Raw genomic sequence first — 15,354 nt, 5'->3', positions numbered from 1 at the left:
TTATCTAGTTTTAAGCATTTCATTTTATTTCTCAGAAAACTAAACTATCTTATGTCATTTTGCACCTCAAGTAAACATATCTGGATTTAAAAATGTTTAGATATTTGTACTGGAAAACTAAATTACTGAATAAGAAAATGACTTTGTGCAGCATGTTACAGTGATTACATTAAAGCTGAATATTAGAGTTGTTTCTCCTCGAAATGACGGTTTCCAGATTTCCTGGATGTGGTTTCGGAAGAAATACCTCATATTGTGATTCTCTGCTGAAAATACATTTTTATTCCTGGATCAGTCTCTATGATATGTCTCTCGCACTCGACAAACATTTTGCCAAATGTTTGTCTTTGTAGTGTGTCAGACTGGGACGTTCGGCATTAACTGTGCTCAGACCTGCTCGTGTCCCCCAAACCATTCCTGCGACCCTCACACCGGAGACTGTGTATGTGTACCTGGACCAGGCGAGGACTGCAAACCAGGTATTAAAAGCAGCCTAGAATCCATTTGCTTTCAGGAACACAAGTTTATTTGTTTCAGTTATGTTGACATTGTCAGCGCTGTTCAGTGTGTGTAATGTGAACGGTTGTGTGTTTTTCAGAGCATGAGCTGAGTATGATGGTGCCTGTGTCTCCGGTGGAAAGGGACTCATGGGGTGCGATCGCAGGCATTGTGGTGCTGGTGATACTGGTTGTGCTCCTGTTGGCTGTTCTGCTGTTATATCGGCGCAGACAGCAGGACAAACAGAGCAACACACCTGTCGTGTCTTTCTCCTCAACCCGCACCGTCAGTTCAGAGTACACTGTGCCAGGTAGGAGCCACGGGAGTTTCTGATACTTTCAATAGTGCCACATTTATTTGTACACAAATTATACCAAGCCTACAAAGAATTGTTATAGTGAATATCATCTGATATATTTGAAAAGTTTGGGATTTTTTAATGTTTTTGAAAGAAGTCTCTTATGTTCACCAAGGCTGTATTTAATCAAAATACAGTAAAAACAGTAATATTGCAAAAAAATTATAAATTAATTTAAAATATATATTTTTTATTTTAATGTATATATATATATATATATATATATATATATATATATATATATATATATATATATATATATATATATATATATATATATATATATATATATACAGTACAGTCCAAAAGTTTTGTCTGCTCACCAAGGCTACATTTATTAATTAAAAATACAGTAAAAAACAGTAATATTGTGAAATATTATTACAATTTAAAATAACTGTGTACTATTTAAATATATTTGACAAAGTAATTTATTCCTGTGATGGCAAAGCTGAATTTTCAGCATCGTTACTCCAGTCTTCAGTGTCACATGATCCTTCAGAAATCATTCTAATATGCTGATTTGCTGCTCCATAAACATTTATGATTATTTTCAATGTTGAAAACAGTTGTGTACTTTTTTTTCAGGATTCCTTGATGAATAGAAAGTTTAAAAGAACAGCATTTATCTGAAATACAAAGCTTCTGTAGCATTATACACTACCGTTCAAAAGTTTGGGGTCAGTAAGAATTTTAATTTTTTTGAAAAGAAATTAAAGAAATGAATACTTTTATTCAGCAAGGATGCATTAAATCAATCAAAAGTGGCAGTAAAGACATTTATAATGTTACAAAAGATTAGATTTCAGATAAACACTGTTCTTTTGAACTTTCTATTCATCAAATAATCCTGAAAAAAAATATTGTACACAAATATTTTGTACAATTGTACACTAAATGTTTCTTGAGCAGCAGCTCAGCATATAAGAATGATTTCTGAAGGATCATGTGACACTGAAGACTGGAGAAACATTTCTTATTATTATCAATGTTGAAAACAGTTGTGCTTATTAGTATGTTTGTGACAACCATTAAACTTTTTAGTAAAAAAAAACAGCATTTATTTGAAATACAAATCTTACTGTCGCTTTTAATCAATTGAATGCATCCTTGCTGAATAAAAGTATTAATTTCTTTCCAGAAAAAAAACAAACAAAAAAACGTACTGACCCATAACATTTGAACGGCCGTGCATATGTTCAGGTGCTTATTGCCGTTTTCTAAATAGACAATAACTATTTGTTTGTGTCAGCCTCAGCCATAAGCCAATATGTGCTAACAGACATAGATTCTTTAAAAGAGTAAAGCTCTTCCTATTCTATTCTATTCTATTCTATTCTATTCTATTCTATTCTATTCTATTCTATTCTATTCTATTCTATTCTATTCTATTCTATTCTATTCCTCACAGCTTTGCTTTCACTTACATCAGAATAAATATGGTTTATATGTTGTTACAAGCAGGTTAGAAACAGCATATTCAAATATTACGTGATAATTTATTTGACATTTGCATTTTTCTTGTAGATGTTCCACACAGCTATCATCACTATTACTCAAACCCGAGTTATCACACACTGTCTCAGAACAGACCTCCACTGCCACACCTGCCAAACAACCAGGACAGAGCCATCAAGGTAATACTATAGCTATGTTCTGAATAGTATGAATATTGTTAGCTCTGTGACAAATTGTTTTTCATTTGTAAGTCGCTTTGGATATACAACAAGTATACAACACTGTATCCCAGAATGCAGTCTTCTCGACTCGACATTCCATTTGCAATGTGATGAATGAGCCAGAGCTGGTATGAATTTTTTATTTTTTATTTATTTTATTTTTTTACAGAATTTATGGTAGCCCATTTCCGCAAAGAAAAAAAATCATGCTTTTGCAAATGATAATGATGAGATAAAAAGTTGAAATTATGAGATAAAAAGTCAAAATTATGACAAAGGGTTATGTCAAAATTATGACAAATTTATTTAAAGGGTTAGTTCACCCAAAAATTACATTTCTGTCATTAATTACCCTCATGTTGTTCCAAGACCTTCGTTCATCTTTTGAACTCAAAATTAAGATATTTTTGAGGAAATCGGAGAAGTTTCAGAACCACACATAGGCAGCAAGGTCATTGCACCTTTCAAGGTCCAGAAAGGTTGTAAAGACATCCTTAACCCTCTACTGCACACATGTTGATGGCACATGAAAAAAAATATTCCACATCATTTTTTGGTTCATTTGGGAACATTTTATTGATAAAAAATATATATATATATATATATATTTTATTTATTTTTTTTCTGTTGCCTCAGGGCAACGTTGTGCGACAATGGAACAGAGTAAATTATCATCAAAATCAAAACATTTTTTTTTTTTTAAAATTCAAGAAATCAAGTAAAAAAGGAAAAACACTTGAAAGACATTGATATATTGAATTTGATGCATGCATATGGCTGTATCATGTAGTGTGCTATGCAATATAATGTAATTCATGTAATAAGATTTCATTCCGTACAAAACTTCAAAAAGCACTTCTTCTCTGCTGTGACATAGTGGTGTATGTTACAATTTTTGCACATCACTTTGGGTGTTCCTGCACACCCAGGAACCCTGCATCTTCCCTTCTTATAATACATTGTTGCCAATGTGAGGTATTGTCTAAAACCTCCTCGAAAAGTACCCCTTATCGAAAAACTGAATTTCTGAACATGCAAAATAAAAAAAACTTCATAAAACCTGACAAAAGGCTTCTCTACACCTTCATACACACACACATATTTTTTATGTACAGTTCATGTCGTTTGAAATAAGATTACTAAAGCAAAAAAAATTGCCTTCTTGTCACACCATGTGCTTCTGTGACCATGTGTCAGAACAGGACGTCCCACCTTTAAATGGTGCTTGATATTGACCCCAACACCTTACTGGACTGTTCTTTGGTACTTTCTCGACCTTTCTAATTGGTTGTTATCATTTAAAGAAAAATTTACTAAACATAGGGCTTAAGAAAATTTTCCGTTGCCTAAGGGCAACGCTGTGCTGTAGAGGGTTAAAATAGTCCATGTGACTACAGAGATTCAACCTTAATGTTATGAAACAATGAGAATACATTTGTGCGCAAAATAACAACTTTATTTAACAATTTCTTCTCTTCCCTGTCAGTCTACTACGCTGTTCACATTGTAGACACAGTGCAGCGCTTCTGTGTTCTTCATCAGAACGCCGACTCTGTATTGGCCGACGCTGTACACATAAGCAGCATCACGCATACATTTGATGCAGGAGCCTGCCAGTGATGAGTCACCCTTCTGACGTAGAACCGAAAGCTCTGCACTGTGTCTACAATGTGAACAGCGTAGTAGACTGACAGGGAAGAGAAGAAATTGTTGAATAAAGTCGTTACTTTTGTTTTGTTTTTGCACACAACTAGTATTCTCGTCGATTCATAACAATAAGGTTGAATCACTGTAGAACTAACCCTTTAAATGAAGTATATGACAGCTGAATTTTGCACATATAACAGAAATGGCTTTCCTTTATGTCTCATGTTTTGACAGAACACCAACAACCAGCTGTTCTGCAGTCTGAAGAACATGGAGAGGGAGAGGAGAGGTCTGTTTGCGGCTGAGACTAATGCAACTCTTCCTCCAGGCTGGAAACACCAGGAACCACCTAAAGATACAGGTAATGGATACCGGGAAACAATTTCACCGTCTATGCTTGCACTATAGTTTGAGTTTGTTTTGTGCTGTGAGGTTGTCTGAGTAAATTGGATGTGGTCTTATTGTGTTTGCAGGGGCTTTTGGGATTGATCGAAGTTACAGCTATAGTGCTACACTTGGGAAGCACTACAACAAAGGTAAAAGTCACTTTGTATTATTCTTCTATATATATCTTACTTAATTGTGTCTAACACCCTGTTGTAGTTGCAGAGCTGAAAGATTCATGCGTGGCAGTGAGCAGCAGCTCTCTGAACAGCGAGAACCCGTATGCCACCATCAAAGATCTTCCCGGCCTGCCACCGTGTCCTCCAGAGAGCAGCTACATGGAAATGAAGTCTGCCGTGCCTCGTGAAAGATCCTACACTGAAATCAGCCCACCGGTCATGACTTCCTCCACTCTGTCGTGCAGAGGTAGTTTTATTAAAAGAAACTGGATATTACTGATATTATCTGTGCTGAGGGATTTGACGGGATAAAAATTATATATACACGTGTAGAACATAGCTTGGTTTCTCAGATTGTTGTGTCATGTATCACATCTGGTGTTAAATGTTTGTTCACTGTATTTCAGAACATTGTTCCCTTGGCAACGCTGTGGAACAGGAACCTCAGAATCATTATGATCTGCCCATCAACAGCCACATTCCCGGGCATTATGATCTGCCCCCAGTGCGAAGGCCTCCCTCCCCGTCGCCACGGAGACTGCCCCATTGATCTCCTTGAAAATTACTTAAAGACATTGGTTCTTCTCTAAAATCACTGCCAAAGACAGAGTCCGCTTAATGTCTGCTTTACAAGCTGGATAATGAAATACTGCCCACTACAGATGAATGGATGGATGGCACCAAAACTGGGCAACACTGCCATCTACTGGACAACACTAACAACCACCAAATGTTCATGGAGAAAATATCTCCTTTAAAGGCATTTAACCCATTCAACAGTGTTGCCAAGACTTTATCACTCTTTTTCCATCTGACAATATTTTCGGTGGCTAAACTACTGCCATACAAATAGATAAACTTAGAAAGAGATTTTGCTGAATATCATGTGGTGACTTTCTATACAAAGATTTGTGCCCGTCTTATGTGAAAAACTGCAAAAGAACTACACATATGCTCATTTAAAAAGATGTGCAAGACTTTCTAGGAAATATCTGGACATTAATAGGTTAAATGCTAAATATCTTTCTGTTTTAAATGCTATTCATGTTTTATATCTAATCTGGAAATCAGGGTGTACATGACAATATAATTTTTAACAGCTACAGAACAAGCTTTACAGAAGTTTGTCATATACAGCGTTGGGAACATTTGCTATGAATGTCAGTTGAATTCAACCACAAGTACTGTAAATATTGTAAATAAAATCAAAGTTTCAATGCACTACTTGCCACTTATTATTATTATTATCTGTGATACTCCACCCCAAAATGCAAATTCTCGCATTTACACACCCTCATGCTGTCTCAGATGTATGTATATAACTTTCTTTCTTCTGTGGAACACAACAGGAGATTTTTAGAAAAAATAATCCATCTCTTTGAGTCTGTAATGAAAGTGCAGAGGTCCTTCAATTGACGCTTCAAAAAGCACGCAAAATGGACACGGCGATAATCCATACGACCTCAGTTTATGAATAAATATCTTCTGAAGAGAAATTATAGGTGTGTGAGAGAAAAATACCAATATTTTAAACTTTTAAAACTATAAACCATCACTTCCAACCATAAAACTCTAGTCACTTACACAAATTTTCATTTCTGGTGAGTAACCCTTGAACACTTGCTAGAATGACATGTGGTATATAATGGACTAAACATTTAAGCCTTTATCAATGAATATATTCAATAAGGCTTATTAAAATTCTATCCATGTTTAACTTTTATGGTACTAAAAACGAAAGTCAGAAAATGGCTATAGAATGGTTTTATTTGTTTAACTGAAAAAAGGCACAGCTTATAACAAGGCTCTCGGGTATTACAACAATTATGAAATTCCTCACAAAACAGTAAATGATATTTAGAAAGAAAAAAAAAAAAATTCAACAAAACATTCCCTGCATTGCACTGCAGTCTGTTTGAACTTTTTTTTTTAACAAAACCTTCATGAAATTAGCCATCTAACTAAAAAAAAAAATAATTCAAAATAAAGAAAGATTTTTTTTATCTTTTTGTTTGATGATACAAATGTATACTAACAGAAAACTCTAGAATTGGATATCAATAAGTGTTTCTTTGCTTTAGCATATGCCATTACAAACAACTGAAATCCATTATCAGTTTAAAAAAAAAGAAAAAAGAAAAAAAGATATGGCATATTACAATAACGCCAATGCATGTTTAAGCAATAGAAAACCACAAATTTTTAAGTATATGTATATAGAAAAAATAGATATACTATCCCAAAAACTTTTGTTTAGAAACCCAAAGCTTTGCTAAGCAATAAAATAAAAGTTTAATGCCAGCATTTTCCAGTCCTCTTTCTGGAGAGCTGTGAGTGGGCTCGGTTATGTTTCTAATTTCCTATGAAAGCTATTCCAGCTTTTTGAAACCAATTTTTGTTTCAGCTCTTTGATTCTCAGGTCGCCCTAAACGGACTGGATATCTGCGCAGTGAAGTAAAGAACTGCTCAGATTACTGGAGCCTTACAGCTGCCCAGGTGAGGAACTGGATCATCTACTGCAAGAGAGGAGTGACAAGAGCAAATCAACACTCAGTTCCATAGAGAAATACAAATGTTTTAGTGTACATGTAAATTCGAGGTTTCAATAAAACTCAAACATTTCAAATACCACTGTAAAAAAAAAAGGACAGCTAGGAATGACGGTGGTCATTTTGCATAATATTCTGCCTCTAAGGCTGAAAACAAAAATACATCTCTTGAAATGCTGTCTGTTTAAATGCTGCAGTCATTTAGTGCTCAGTACTTTAAACACGACATCATTCTCTGGTAACATTATACACCAGATGTCTTTCTCTGCAAGTAAACTTCAAAAGTTTTCCTTCTAAAACATTCAATCAGCTTTTGTTTAAAATGTTGACAACGTCTTGGCAAATGCAAACTGCAAAGGAGATTTACTTTGGATTAGTTTTACAGTTGCTTCAAGTCTTTCAGAAACATCCTATAATACTTATTACACAAGACACAACATACTGCAGTCTAGTCAGAGCCTGTAAACGCACTGCCAAAAGACACAAAGTACCTATTCAATTGTATCAAGGTACATCCAGAGCATCTGTATTTTATATCCTGGAGTCTCACTGTAACAAAACTGCATAGAATTTCTGACTGCCCTTTCCCTTTTTTAGGTGCACATAATTTTGACCATCTGACTGCGAGAGGTAGCATGAAAATACCATAAAACATACCGACAAATAACTTCTGGGACAAAGTAAAAATGATCCCTCGTTTCCCGTCTTAGATGAACTGACACCTCACTGTATGTTTACTTGTCCTTGAATGTGAGCTAAAGAACCAGCCTGTAGTACAGATACAGTCCAGTTTTGCCACATGATTGAGAGGGTTTATTGACTGTGCGTGTTGCGTTCTGACAGCATTCCCGTGGAGAGCTCATGGTGTGAGTGTGAAGTGCTCTGTTCGCCTCTCTCCCTGAGTACAGTACGATTATTCTGAATCTGAAGCTGCTGCTAGGCCACCATGCAAATATATTAGAGTAACACACTGTACATAATAATAATCGCAAACTACAGCCTACAAGCTGCCAGCATATGAAGCCTTATGCCATACAAATGCCAAAAATCTATCCCGCAGATTATGAAATACAAAACAAAAAAGACTGAAGTACAAAATATATAATGTAATAAGACATGTGATCCAAAAAGAAACCAGTTGTGGGATGAATTCCTACTGGTTTGTGTTAAAGGACAGATGATCAGTGCTGTCTACAGCTTGTCTACATAATGGAGCAGTTGTCAAGCTTGGGTCCAGCCTGAGAGAGAGAGAGAGAGAGAGAGAGAAGGAAATTAATGTAAATTTAATAAGACAAATTTCTTATACTTATGTTTTACATCAATATTAAATGAAAGTAACAAAGAAATATAACAGATTAAAAATTGTTTTTTTTTGCAACTTTGATTTTTCTGATTTTTTTGTTAATCTTTTTAGTTAAAAAGTTAGATAAAAAATAATAAAATAACTTGGTTTTCATATTTTTGTTAATGCTTTTAGTCTTAGTTACCTACCTTGCAAAATTATAGATTAAATAATTTTAGAAATCTAACAAAATAACTGATTTGCTTGTTGATCAAAAATTCAGATGTTTTTATCTTAATGTCATAAAAAATCTAATTGATTAAAATGTTTTTGGTATTAAAAAAAAAAAAACTAACTTTAAATAGAATTAAGAGAACTAACAACACATTTGTTACATTGATTTATTTAATTAATTTTTAATTAATTTTTTTAATGATTTTAGACTTAAAGTTAGATTAAAAATGATGAAAATTGTTAAAAAATATATTATATTATTTTTTAGATTTAGATTTATTTAAAATCTATCTTTAAGACTAAAAGCGTTAAAAACATTAAAAATCCCCCCAAAATTTTGGACTTTATTTACAATTTTTTACAACTGTTTTTTTTTTTTTTTTAACACAAAAATATCTAAAAACTTTCATATAAAATAATTAAAAAAATATATATATATATACTGTTGCAACTGAAGAAAAAAAAAAACACACAAACCTGTCTGGGTTTGTCATTGCTCACAATGAAGTGTGAGGGTGACACAAAAGCTTCGGGCAGCCCCCCTCCACTGCAGAACGAACGAGAGGCACTCGACACTCCAGAGCTGGCCGTCACGCAGCCGCTGTTTCTATCTGACGGCTGCCCGCATGAGCCACAGACCACCGTACGGCTTCGGAGATTGTACTCACTATCCCCGCATGTACTATGGGCGGCCTGCAGGGGGAGATATTGAGTGGGGAACAACAGAAGCAAATGAGACAGAGAAGGTACTGGATCTTATTATAGATGAAGTCTGGCTGTTCTCAGTTCATTTTAGTGCTATGATTCACTGCAGGAAGGCTACAGCTACACCCAAACAACACATTAACAAAACATACACTTTAAACATTCGATTTCAGTCGGGCTAAGGCAAAAATCTTGTTAAAGCTTTAATCTGACTTTGTGAAGTCAGACTAATAGACTTCGGTTATGTGACTGCAGCTCAAATTCGTCCAATATGTATTCATGTCAGTTGAGATACAAAGTGTTGTGCACTTGCATTGTCCTAAGAACTCATGTTTTCATTTTAACCTTGCAAAACTAAAATTATGCAAACAAAGATAATGAGATTACTGCATTAACTGAGATGTGCTAGTAACTATGTACCATCTCATCATCTTCCTCATCCTGGAATAGAGTGCGTGTGACCTTCCTCATGGCCATTTCCTGAAAAAATGAGAAAAGAAGAGGGAAGTGAATTAGTCACTTAGCGACCTTGAATCAAATAAAACATTCAAAAAGCTGGTTGGTTTGTTTAACATCATCCCACCTCCCCACTGGCGCTGATGAGGGTGGTCTGGAACAGATCTCCACTGCCCCATGAGTTTTGAGTCTTCCACACCAGGTCAGAAGGAGGGTTGTGGGTTCCTCCAGCTCCTGCAGCCCAAATCTGACAGCAGAGAGACACTGAAGTGAGTCAGGAATTTAAAAGAAAGGTAAAGGTGACCATTACGTTGTAAATCGATACATACTGTGACAGTCTGTCCCGCCTTTAGGTTAAATTTTGGTGGGAACTTGTAGATGATGGGAGTGCCGGAACCAATCTGCCTCTTCACCTGCCAGTGACCCAGACTTTGATCCTGGGTGGAGGAAGAAGATCATTTAATAAAAAGTAAATAATACTTAATTCCTCTTTATTGGTCGCCAAAGTTCCTTCTCACCTGGTCAGACTTGTTACAGAGCCGTACATATTTGCCCTCCATGTCAACTTCATCCACAGTCACGCGGCCACTAGCAGAGGCCTGCTGGGAGACGCGTGTGCGAGTGACAGTTCCACCGACTACGCTGGATGCGTCGCTGTCATTATCATTCAAACGCCGTTTTTTAGCGCTTCCGGAAGAGGTGCGACTGGTGCTGCTTTGGACCACACGTGTATGAGAGCCAGAACCAGAACCAGAGGAGCGGGTGGTCACAGTCACCCCACGGACAGGAGGGGGACTCGGGGAGAGACGCAGCCTAAACAGAAAGAGCGGGATTGGGTTGTGAGTTATTGCATGAGGCTGATACATCACAAGTCCTATTATAATAAGTATAATTTTCTTAATTTGAGGGCTGTACTCAGCAAATATTGATGTAGGCAAATACTTTAAAGGTGCCGTAGAACACGTTTTCAAAAGACGTAATATAAGTCTAAGGTGTCCCCTGAATGTGTCTGTCAAGTTTCAGCTCAAAATACCCCATAGATTTTTTTTTATTCATTTTTTTTATCTGCCTATTCTGGGGCATCATTAAATATGCGCCGATTCAGGCTGCGGCCCCTTTAAATTCTCGTGCTCTCCGCACCCGAGCTTGTGACTGCCTTAAACAGCATAAACAAAGTTCACACAGCGAATATAACTCTCAAAATGGATCTTTACAAAGTGTTCGTCATGCAGCATGTCTAATCGCGTAAGTACAGTATTTATTTGGATGTTTACATTTGATTCTGAATGAGTTTGAGGCTATTTTATCTAATTTTATTAAATATTAAAAACATTAGCAAAACGTTTGAAAAAAAAAAAAAAAAATCAATCCAGCAAAAATCTAATTAATCATAAATATAATAAATAAATATGACATATTATTTAATTAAATTATGTACAATATTTACTCTGCAAATAGTCATATGCAATCAATTAGATTAATTAATCAAAATATAATTTTATTAATATTAATAATTTCTTAAAGTTTAAATGGTTTTATTAAATTTATCTAAATAAAATCAAACCTGCAAAAAAGTGATCATTTAAATAAATTATAAAATATGAAGAAAAAATAATCAGAATATAATGAAATGTAAAATGTTATTAAAATTTAAAGTGATTGACAGCTCTATTATTTACTAGTAGCACCTTTAAAAAAAAAGGCTTTCTGCATGTGTGTTGTTTGCAATATCCCATCTCTCACCTCTCCTCCTCGCCCTCCAGAAGTTTCCGGTAGGCGCTGATCTCCATGTCGAGTGCAAGTTTAATGTCCAGCAGCTCCTGGTACTCATCCAACTGTTGCTGCATGCGATGTCTCATTTCGGCCATCTCTTTCTCCTTCTCCTCCAGACGACGGCGCATGATGTCCCTCTCTCTGGATAGAGACTCCTCCAGCTCACGAATCTTCGCCTCACGAGCAGCCAACTAATGAACAGAGCACAAGCGCGCAATTTAAATAATGTGAATGAATGAAATTTAAAATGTACATATCCTGTACAAGTAGATTTGCATTTCCTGAAAGAAACAACACTGCTTGCAATGCAGCAAAAAATTGTGTGAATATTTTAGGTTATTTAGGTTATTATTTGATCTGTTTAGTAGTCTTTTTGCAGTGGGACTACATGCTATGTAAATGAACGTCTAGTTACGTGTGCAGATCAAAATATTTAATTGAAATAGCTTCCCCTCCCTCTTGCAACAACATCACTTCCATATTAACTGGCATGAGGGCAGGACAACCTGTCCCTCACATGAGATCATTGCAATAGCAAACCATGACAATCCAACGATCCAATCAGTTTGTAATGGACAAAATATAGTCCTGCCTTACTTTTTTTCTTTTATGAAAAGTCATTTCACTCGGATATACATCACAATAGGAAAGAAAAGACTATTGCAACTTCGATTTCATGTTGACATTAAAATTTATGTGTGCATGTGTGTACCTGTTTCTGCAGTTGAGAGAGCTGAGATGTCACACCCTCTATCCTCATACGTGTCTGCTGCAGTTCCTCATGGGCGGCTCCCACCAAATGACTGTTCCTTTCAGCCGACTGACGAGCATTCTCCAGCTACACGTTTAACACAGGATGACATTTAGCTGACAGACATGCTGTATGTCTTTATACACAAGAATATTTCAACAAATATGACTGGCAACAGATCAGTCAGCAAATATGTATGCAGGGCGGGCCAGTTCAGTGGTTTAACAAGATGCCCCCGGGTACATCCAGAGAAGTAGATCCTCATAGTCATTTGTAAATCCGCCACATTTGGCGGTTCTCTCTTTGATTTTTCTATTACCTTGGAGTTATAGGTTTTCTCAATTTCGTCCTTGTAGATGCGAAGCTGCTCTTCGTGTTGTCTACGAAGTTCAGTCAAAGCCTCAGACAGTTTACTCTCAAAGTCCTGCTGCCGGCCGCTGTCGATTTCCACAACACGTGACTCATACCTCCGCTTAGACTCACGGAGCTCCTGTAGAAAAACATCAGGTTAGAGTACAGAAAGTAAATATGTTAGCATCAAGCACTGAATTCTGAGATGACATGAGTAAAAATGTGCAGGAGACAGCGTAATTATTTTCAAAGGAGAACTTAGTGCAAGTAGATTTGTTCATGAGACCTCAGAGTAGATGTTCTTCTGGAATTCCAGCTCCTCTTTCAGGGTCTGGATTCGGTTCTCAGCATCCACACGTCTTAGCATTTCATCCTGTAGCTGCTTCTTAGCATCGCTCAGACTGCCCTCCAACTGCAAGACAAATATTCACTTTACAAATTTCTATATCAATTCAAAGTAAAAAGCATTGTACTATGTAAAATACTAATTGAAAAACTGTTAGCATGTTTGTCTTGTTTTCCTAACCAACATATAATGCAGCAGGTCTTTTGACTCCTTTGAAAATATTCAAAGACCCTCCTAATCTAAGTTGATATGGACTTCTATTGTACTAAAAACAAAAATTAAATAGAATTAAAAATATGTTCAGTTAATGATGCATATCTTTATTTATTTTTTATTGATCCCCCATTTATTGGCCCCCCAGAAGTTCGCAGAGGCCCCCTTTTGTGCCCCGGTCACCTGGTTGAGACCCACTGATCTAAACAAGATGCATTTACTTTAAATAAGGAAAATACTTAATCAGAATTAAATTAATTTATTTTCTCAAAACAATTTTTGTTTTGTGTATAAAGGAAAATCTACCATGATTTAGTGAGAATTATGCTTAAAACATATACACTTAAATACAATCATTTAAATCGAGATGTATTTTCAGAGAACAATTCCTAACCCTTGTGCGGTCTTTTGGGTCTTCTGACTTCAAACGACGTTTGCTCAAATAAAATTTTTTTTAAAAAAAGTTCTCTTTGTCCAAATAGTTAGTGTAAAAAAAAAAAAAAAAAATTACGCTCCTGGTCTTCGGGGTCTCTGGAGACCCCAGGCAACAAAATATAATTTAATTTTGTAACAATATAATATATTTTACAATATAATTATATGTTTATTAATGTTTTTTCCTCAACATTTGTGCAGTTTTTGGAGGATTCGTGATATCTTTTAAATTTATATAAATAAATTAAAAAATATTTTTTAAATAGGTTATGCATGCATAAACAGCTTTTTATGTAAAATTCATTTTATAAAAGGCCCAGATTTCATGTGGATAACATGGATGATTTGACATGGTTTAGTGTAAGATTTTTGCCCATCTTTTGAAAAATGCAGTTTTAAAAGTAAAAAAAACTATCACTTTTGCCAGTAGGTGGCTGCAGAGCTCCACTATTTGCTATGTGCTATTTGAATGTCTGAAAGACGTCTTTTCACAAGTATTTTCAGTTGGATTCATATCTAAATGTTATAAAATCACAATTATAACAATAAAAATTACTTTGTGATGATTTTGCCCTGTACAAAAAATGCTAAACTTTGACAAAGTAACTTGCTTTGTTCTTAAAAAATTATGTTTTCCATTTATTTATATTTATTTATTTTAAACAATTGTTTTATTTATTTATGCCTATATATGTGAACACAATTATGTTTTATTTACTAGAAAAAAATAAAAATAATAAAGATTAATTTAAGTAATATGTCTGTTTTTAATGTGATTTTTCCTTCCAAATATTAAAAATATATTGGTGAAATTAGAACTTGAAATCAAATTCCCTTAAGCAAGCAAGTAGTTATTATAAATGCTTTAAAAACATCTTTCAGTGCACATTTTACATCAATAACCCTGTAGCAACCTGGAATAAATGTACAGTGCTCAAGCACCAAAACACCACCCAAACCCTTAGAATATGCAGCTTTTATGTAGTCATCACCTTGGCCAGCTGGGCTTTCAGGTCTCTGACTTCAACCTCCAGTGATCTCTTCTCCCCCAGTGCTGTGGAGAGAGATGCGTCCTTGGAGTTCAGCAGAGCTTCCAGATCCTTCAGCCTGGCCAGAGCCGATTCCAGATCCGCCTCTTTCTTACCATTCCTACATTCACAAAAATACAAAGACAGCATTAAAGCATTTTTTCATGTGGACACACAGAAGAACATAATTACCTCAAAAAGGATTCTGTACAGTTAGATTATTATATGCATTCATGCATGTTGCGGGTTGAGTAGAAAGTTTCTTATTTCAGAAAATTGGAAACAACTACACTAGTGTGGCACCATGGCCCAAGTAAAGCACCTCAGGAGAGGATTGGATCTTGTCGGCTGTCAGAATGGATCTAAAACTGTAAAATATGAATGTGATTTATATCTATAAACTGAATATGTATGCCAAGTTGCAAGGCTGAATAACCAGCTCAGGGCAAATGAACATCAGACTGCCACTTTTGCCTTGGATTTTGT

The 15,354-nt window shown here is 35.5% G+C and overlaps 2 protein-coding genes across 3 annotated transcripts in view; one reads left to right on the top strand and one right to left on the bottom strand.

Moving 5' to 3' along the window:
• pear1 (platelet endothelial aggregation receptor 1) overlaps nt 1-6,133 on the top strand; it is a 48,330-nt gene extending 42,197 nt beyond the window's left edge. Inside the window, exons 18-24 of the mRNA XM_067407059.1 lie at nt 354-479; nt 599-808; nt 2,384-2,493; nt 4,417-4,543; nt 4,656-4,718; nt 4,786-4,992; nt 5,153-6,133. Coding sequence (XP_067263160.1) covers nt 354-479; nt 599-808; nt 2,384-2,493; nt 4,417-4,543; nt 4,656-4,718; nt 4,786-4,992; nt 5,153-5,295 — 986 coding nt within the window. The 3' untranslated portion in view covers nt 5,296-6,133. The remainder of the gene's footprint in view (nt 1-353; nt 480-598; nt 809-2,383; nt 2,494-4,416; nt 4,544-4,655; nt 4,719-4,785; nt 4,993-5,152) is intronic.
• A 367-nt stretch (nt 6,134-6,500) lies between these two features.
• Nucleotides 6,501-15,354, bottom strand: part of lmna (lamin A) — a 23,328-nt gene continuing 14,474 nt past the window's right edge. The window contains exons 3-14 of one of the 2 annotated variants that reach the window (XM_067407010.1): nt 14,833-14,989; nt 13,133-13,258; nt 12,815-12,985; nt 12,457-12,582; nt 11,715-11,935; nt 10,490-10,784; nt 10,301-10,408; nt 10,099-10,218; nt 9,936-9,995; nt 9,288-9,503; nt 8,452-8,532; nt 6,501-7,261 (exon numbers count right to left, since the gene is read on the bottom strand). In XM_067407010.1, coding sequence (XP_067263111.1) covers nt 8,497-8,532; nt 9,288-9,503; nt 9,936-9,995; nt 10,099-10,218; nt 10,301-10,408; nt 10,490-10,784; nt 11,715-11,935; nt 12,457-12,582; nt 12,815-12,985; nt 13,133-13,258; nt 14,833-14,989 — 1,636 coding nt within the window. In that variant the 3' untranslated portion in view covers nt 6,501-7,261; nt 8,452-8,496. Of the gene's footprint in view, nt 8,533-9,287; nt 9,504-9,935; nt 9,996-10,098; nt 10,219-10,300; nt 10,409-10,489; nt 10,785-11,714; nt 11,936-12,456; nt 12,583-12,814; nt 12,986-13,132; nt 13,259-14,832; nt 14,990-15,354 lie in introns of both variants that reach the window. The other variant, XM_067407001.1, reaches the window with a different exon arrangement.

Source organism: Chanodichthys erythropterus, chromosome 2 (assembly GCF_024489055.1).
Source record: "Chanodichthys erythropterus isolate Z2021 chromosome 2, ASM2448905v1, whole genome shotgun sequence".
NCBI classification, from domain to species: Eukaryota; Metazoa; Chordata; class Actinopteri; order Cypriniformes; family Xenocyprididae; genus Chanodichthys; species Chanodichthys erythropterus.
This window is presented reverse-complemented; position numbering and strand designations above follow the sequence as displayed.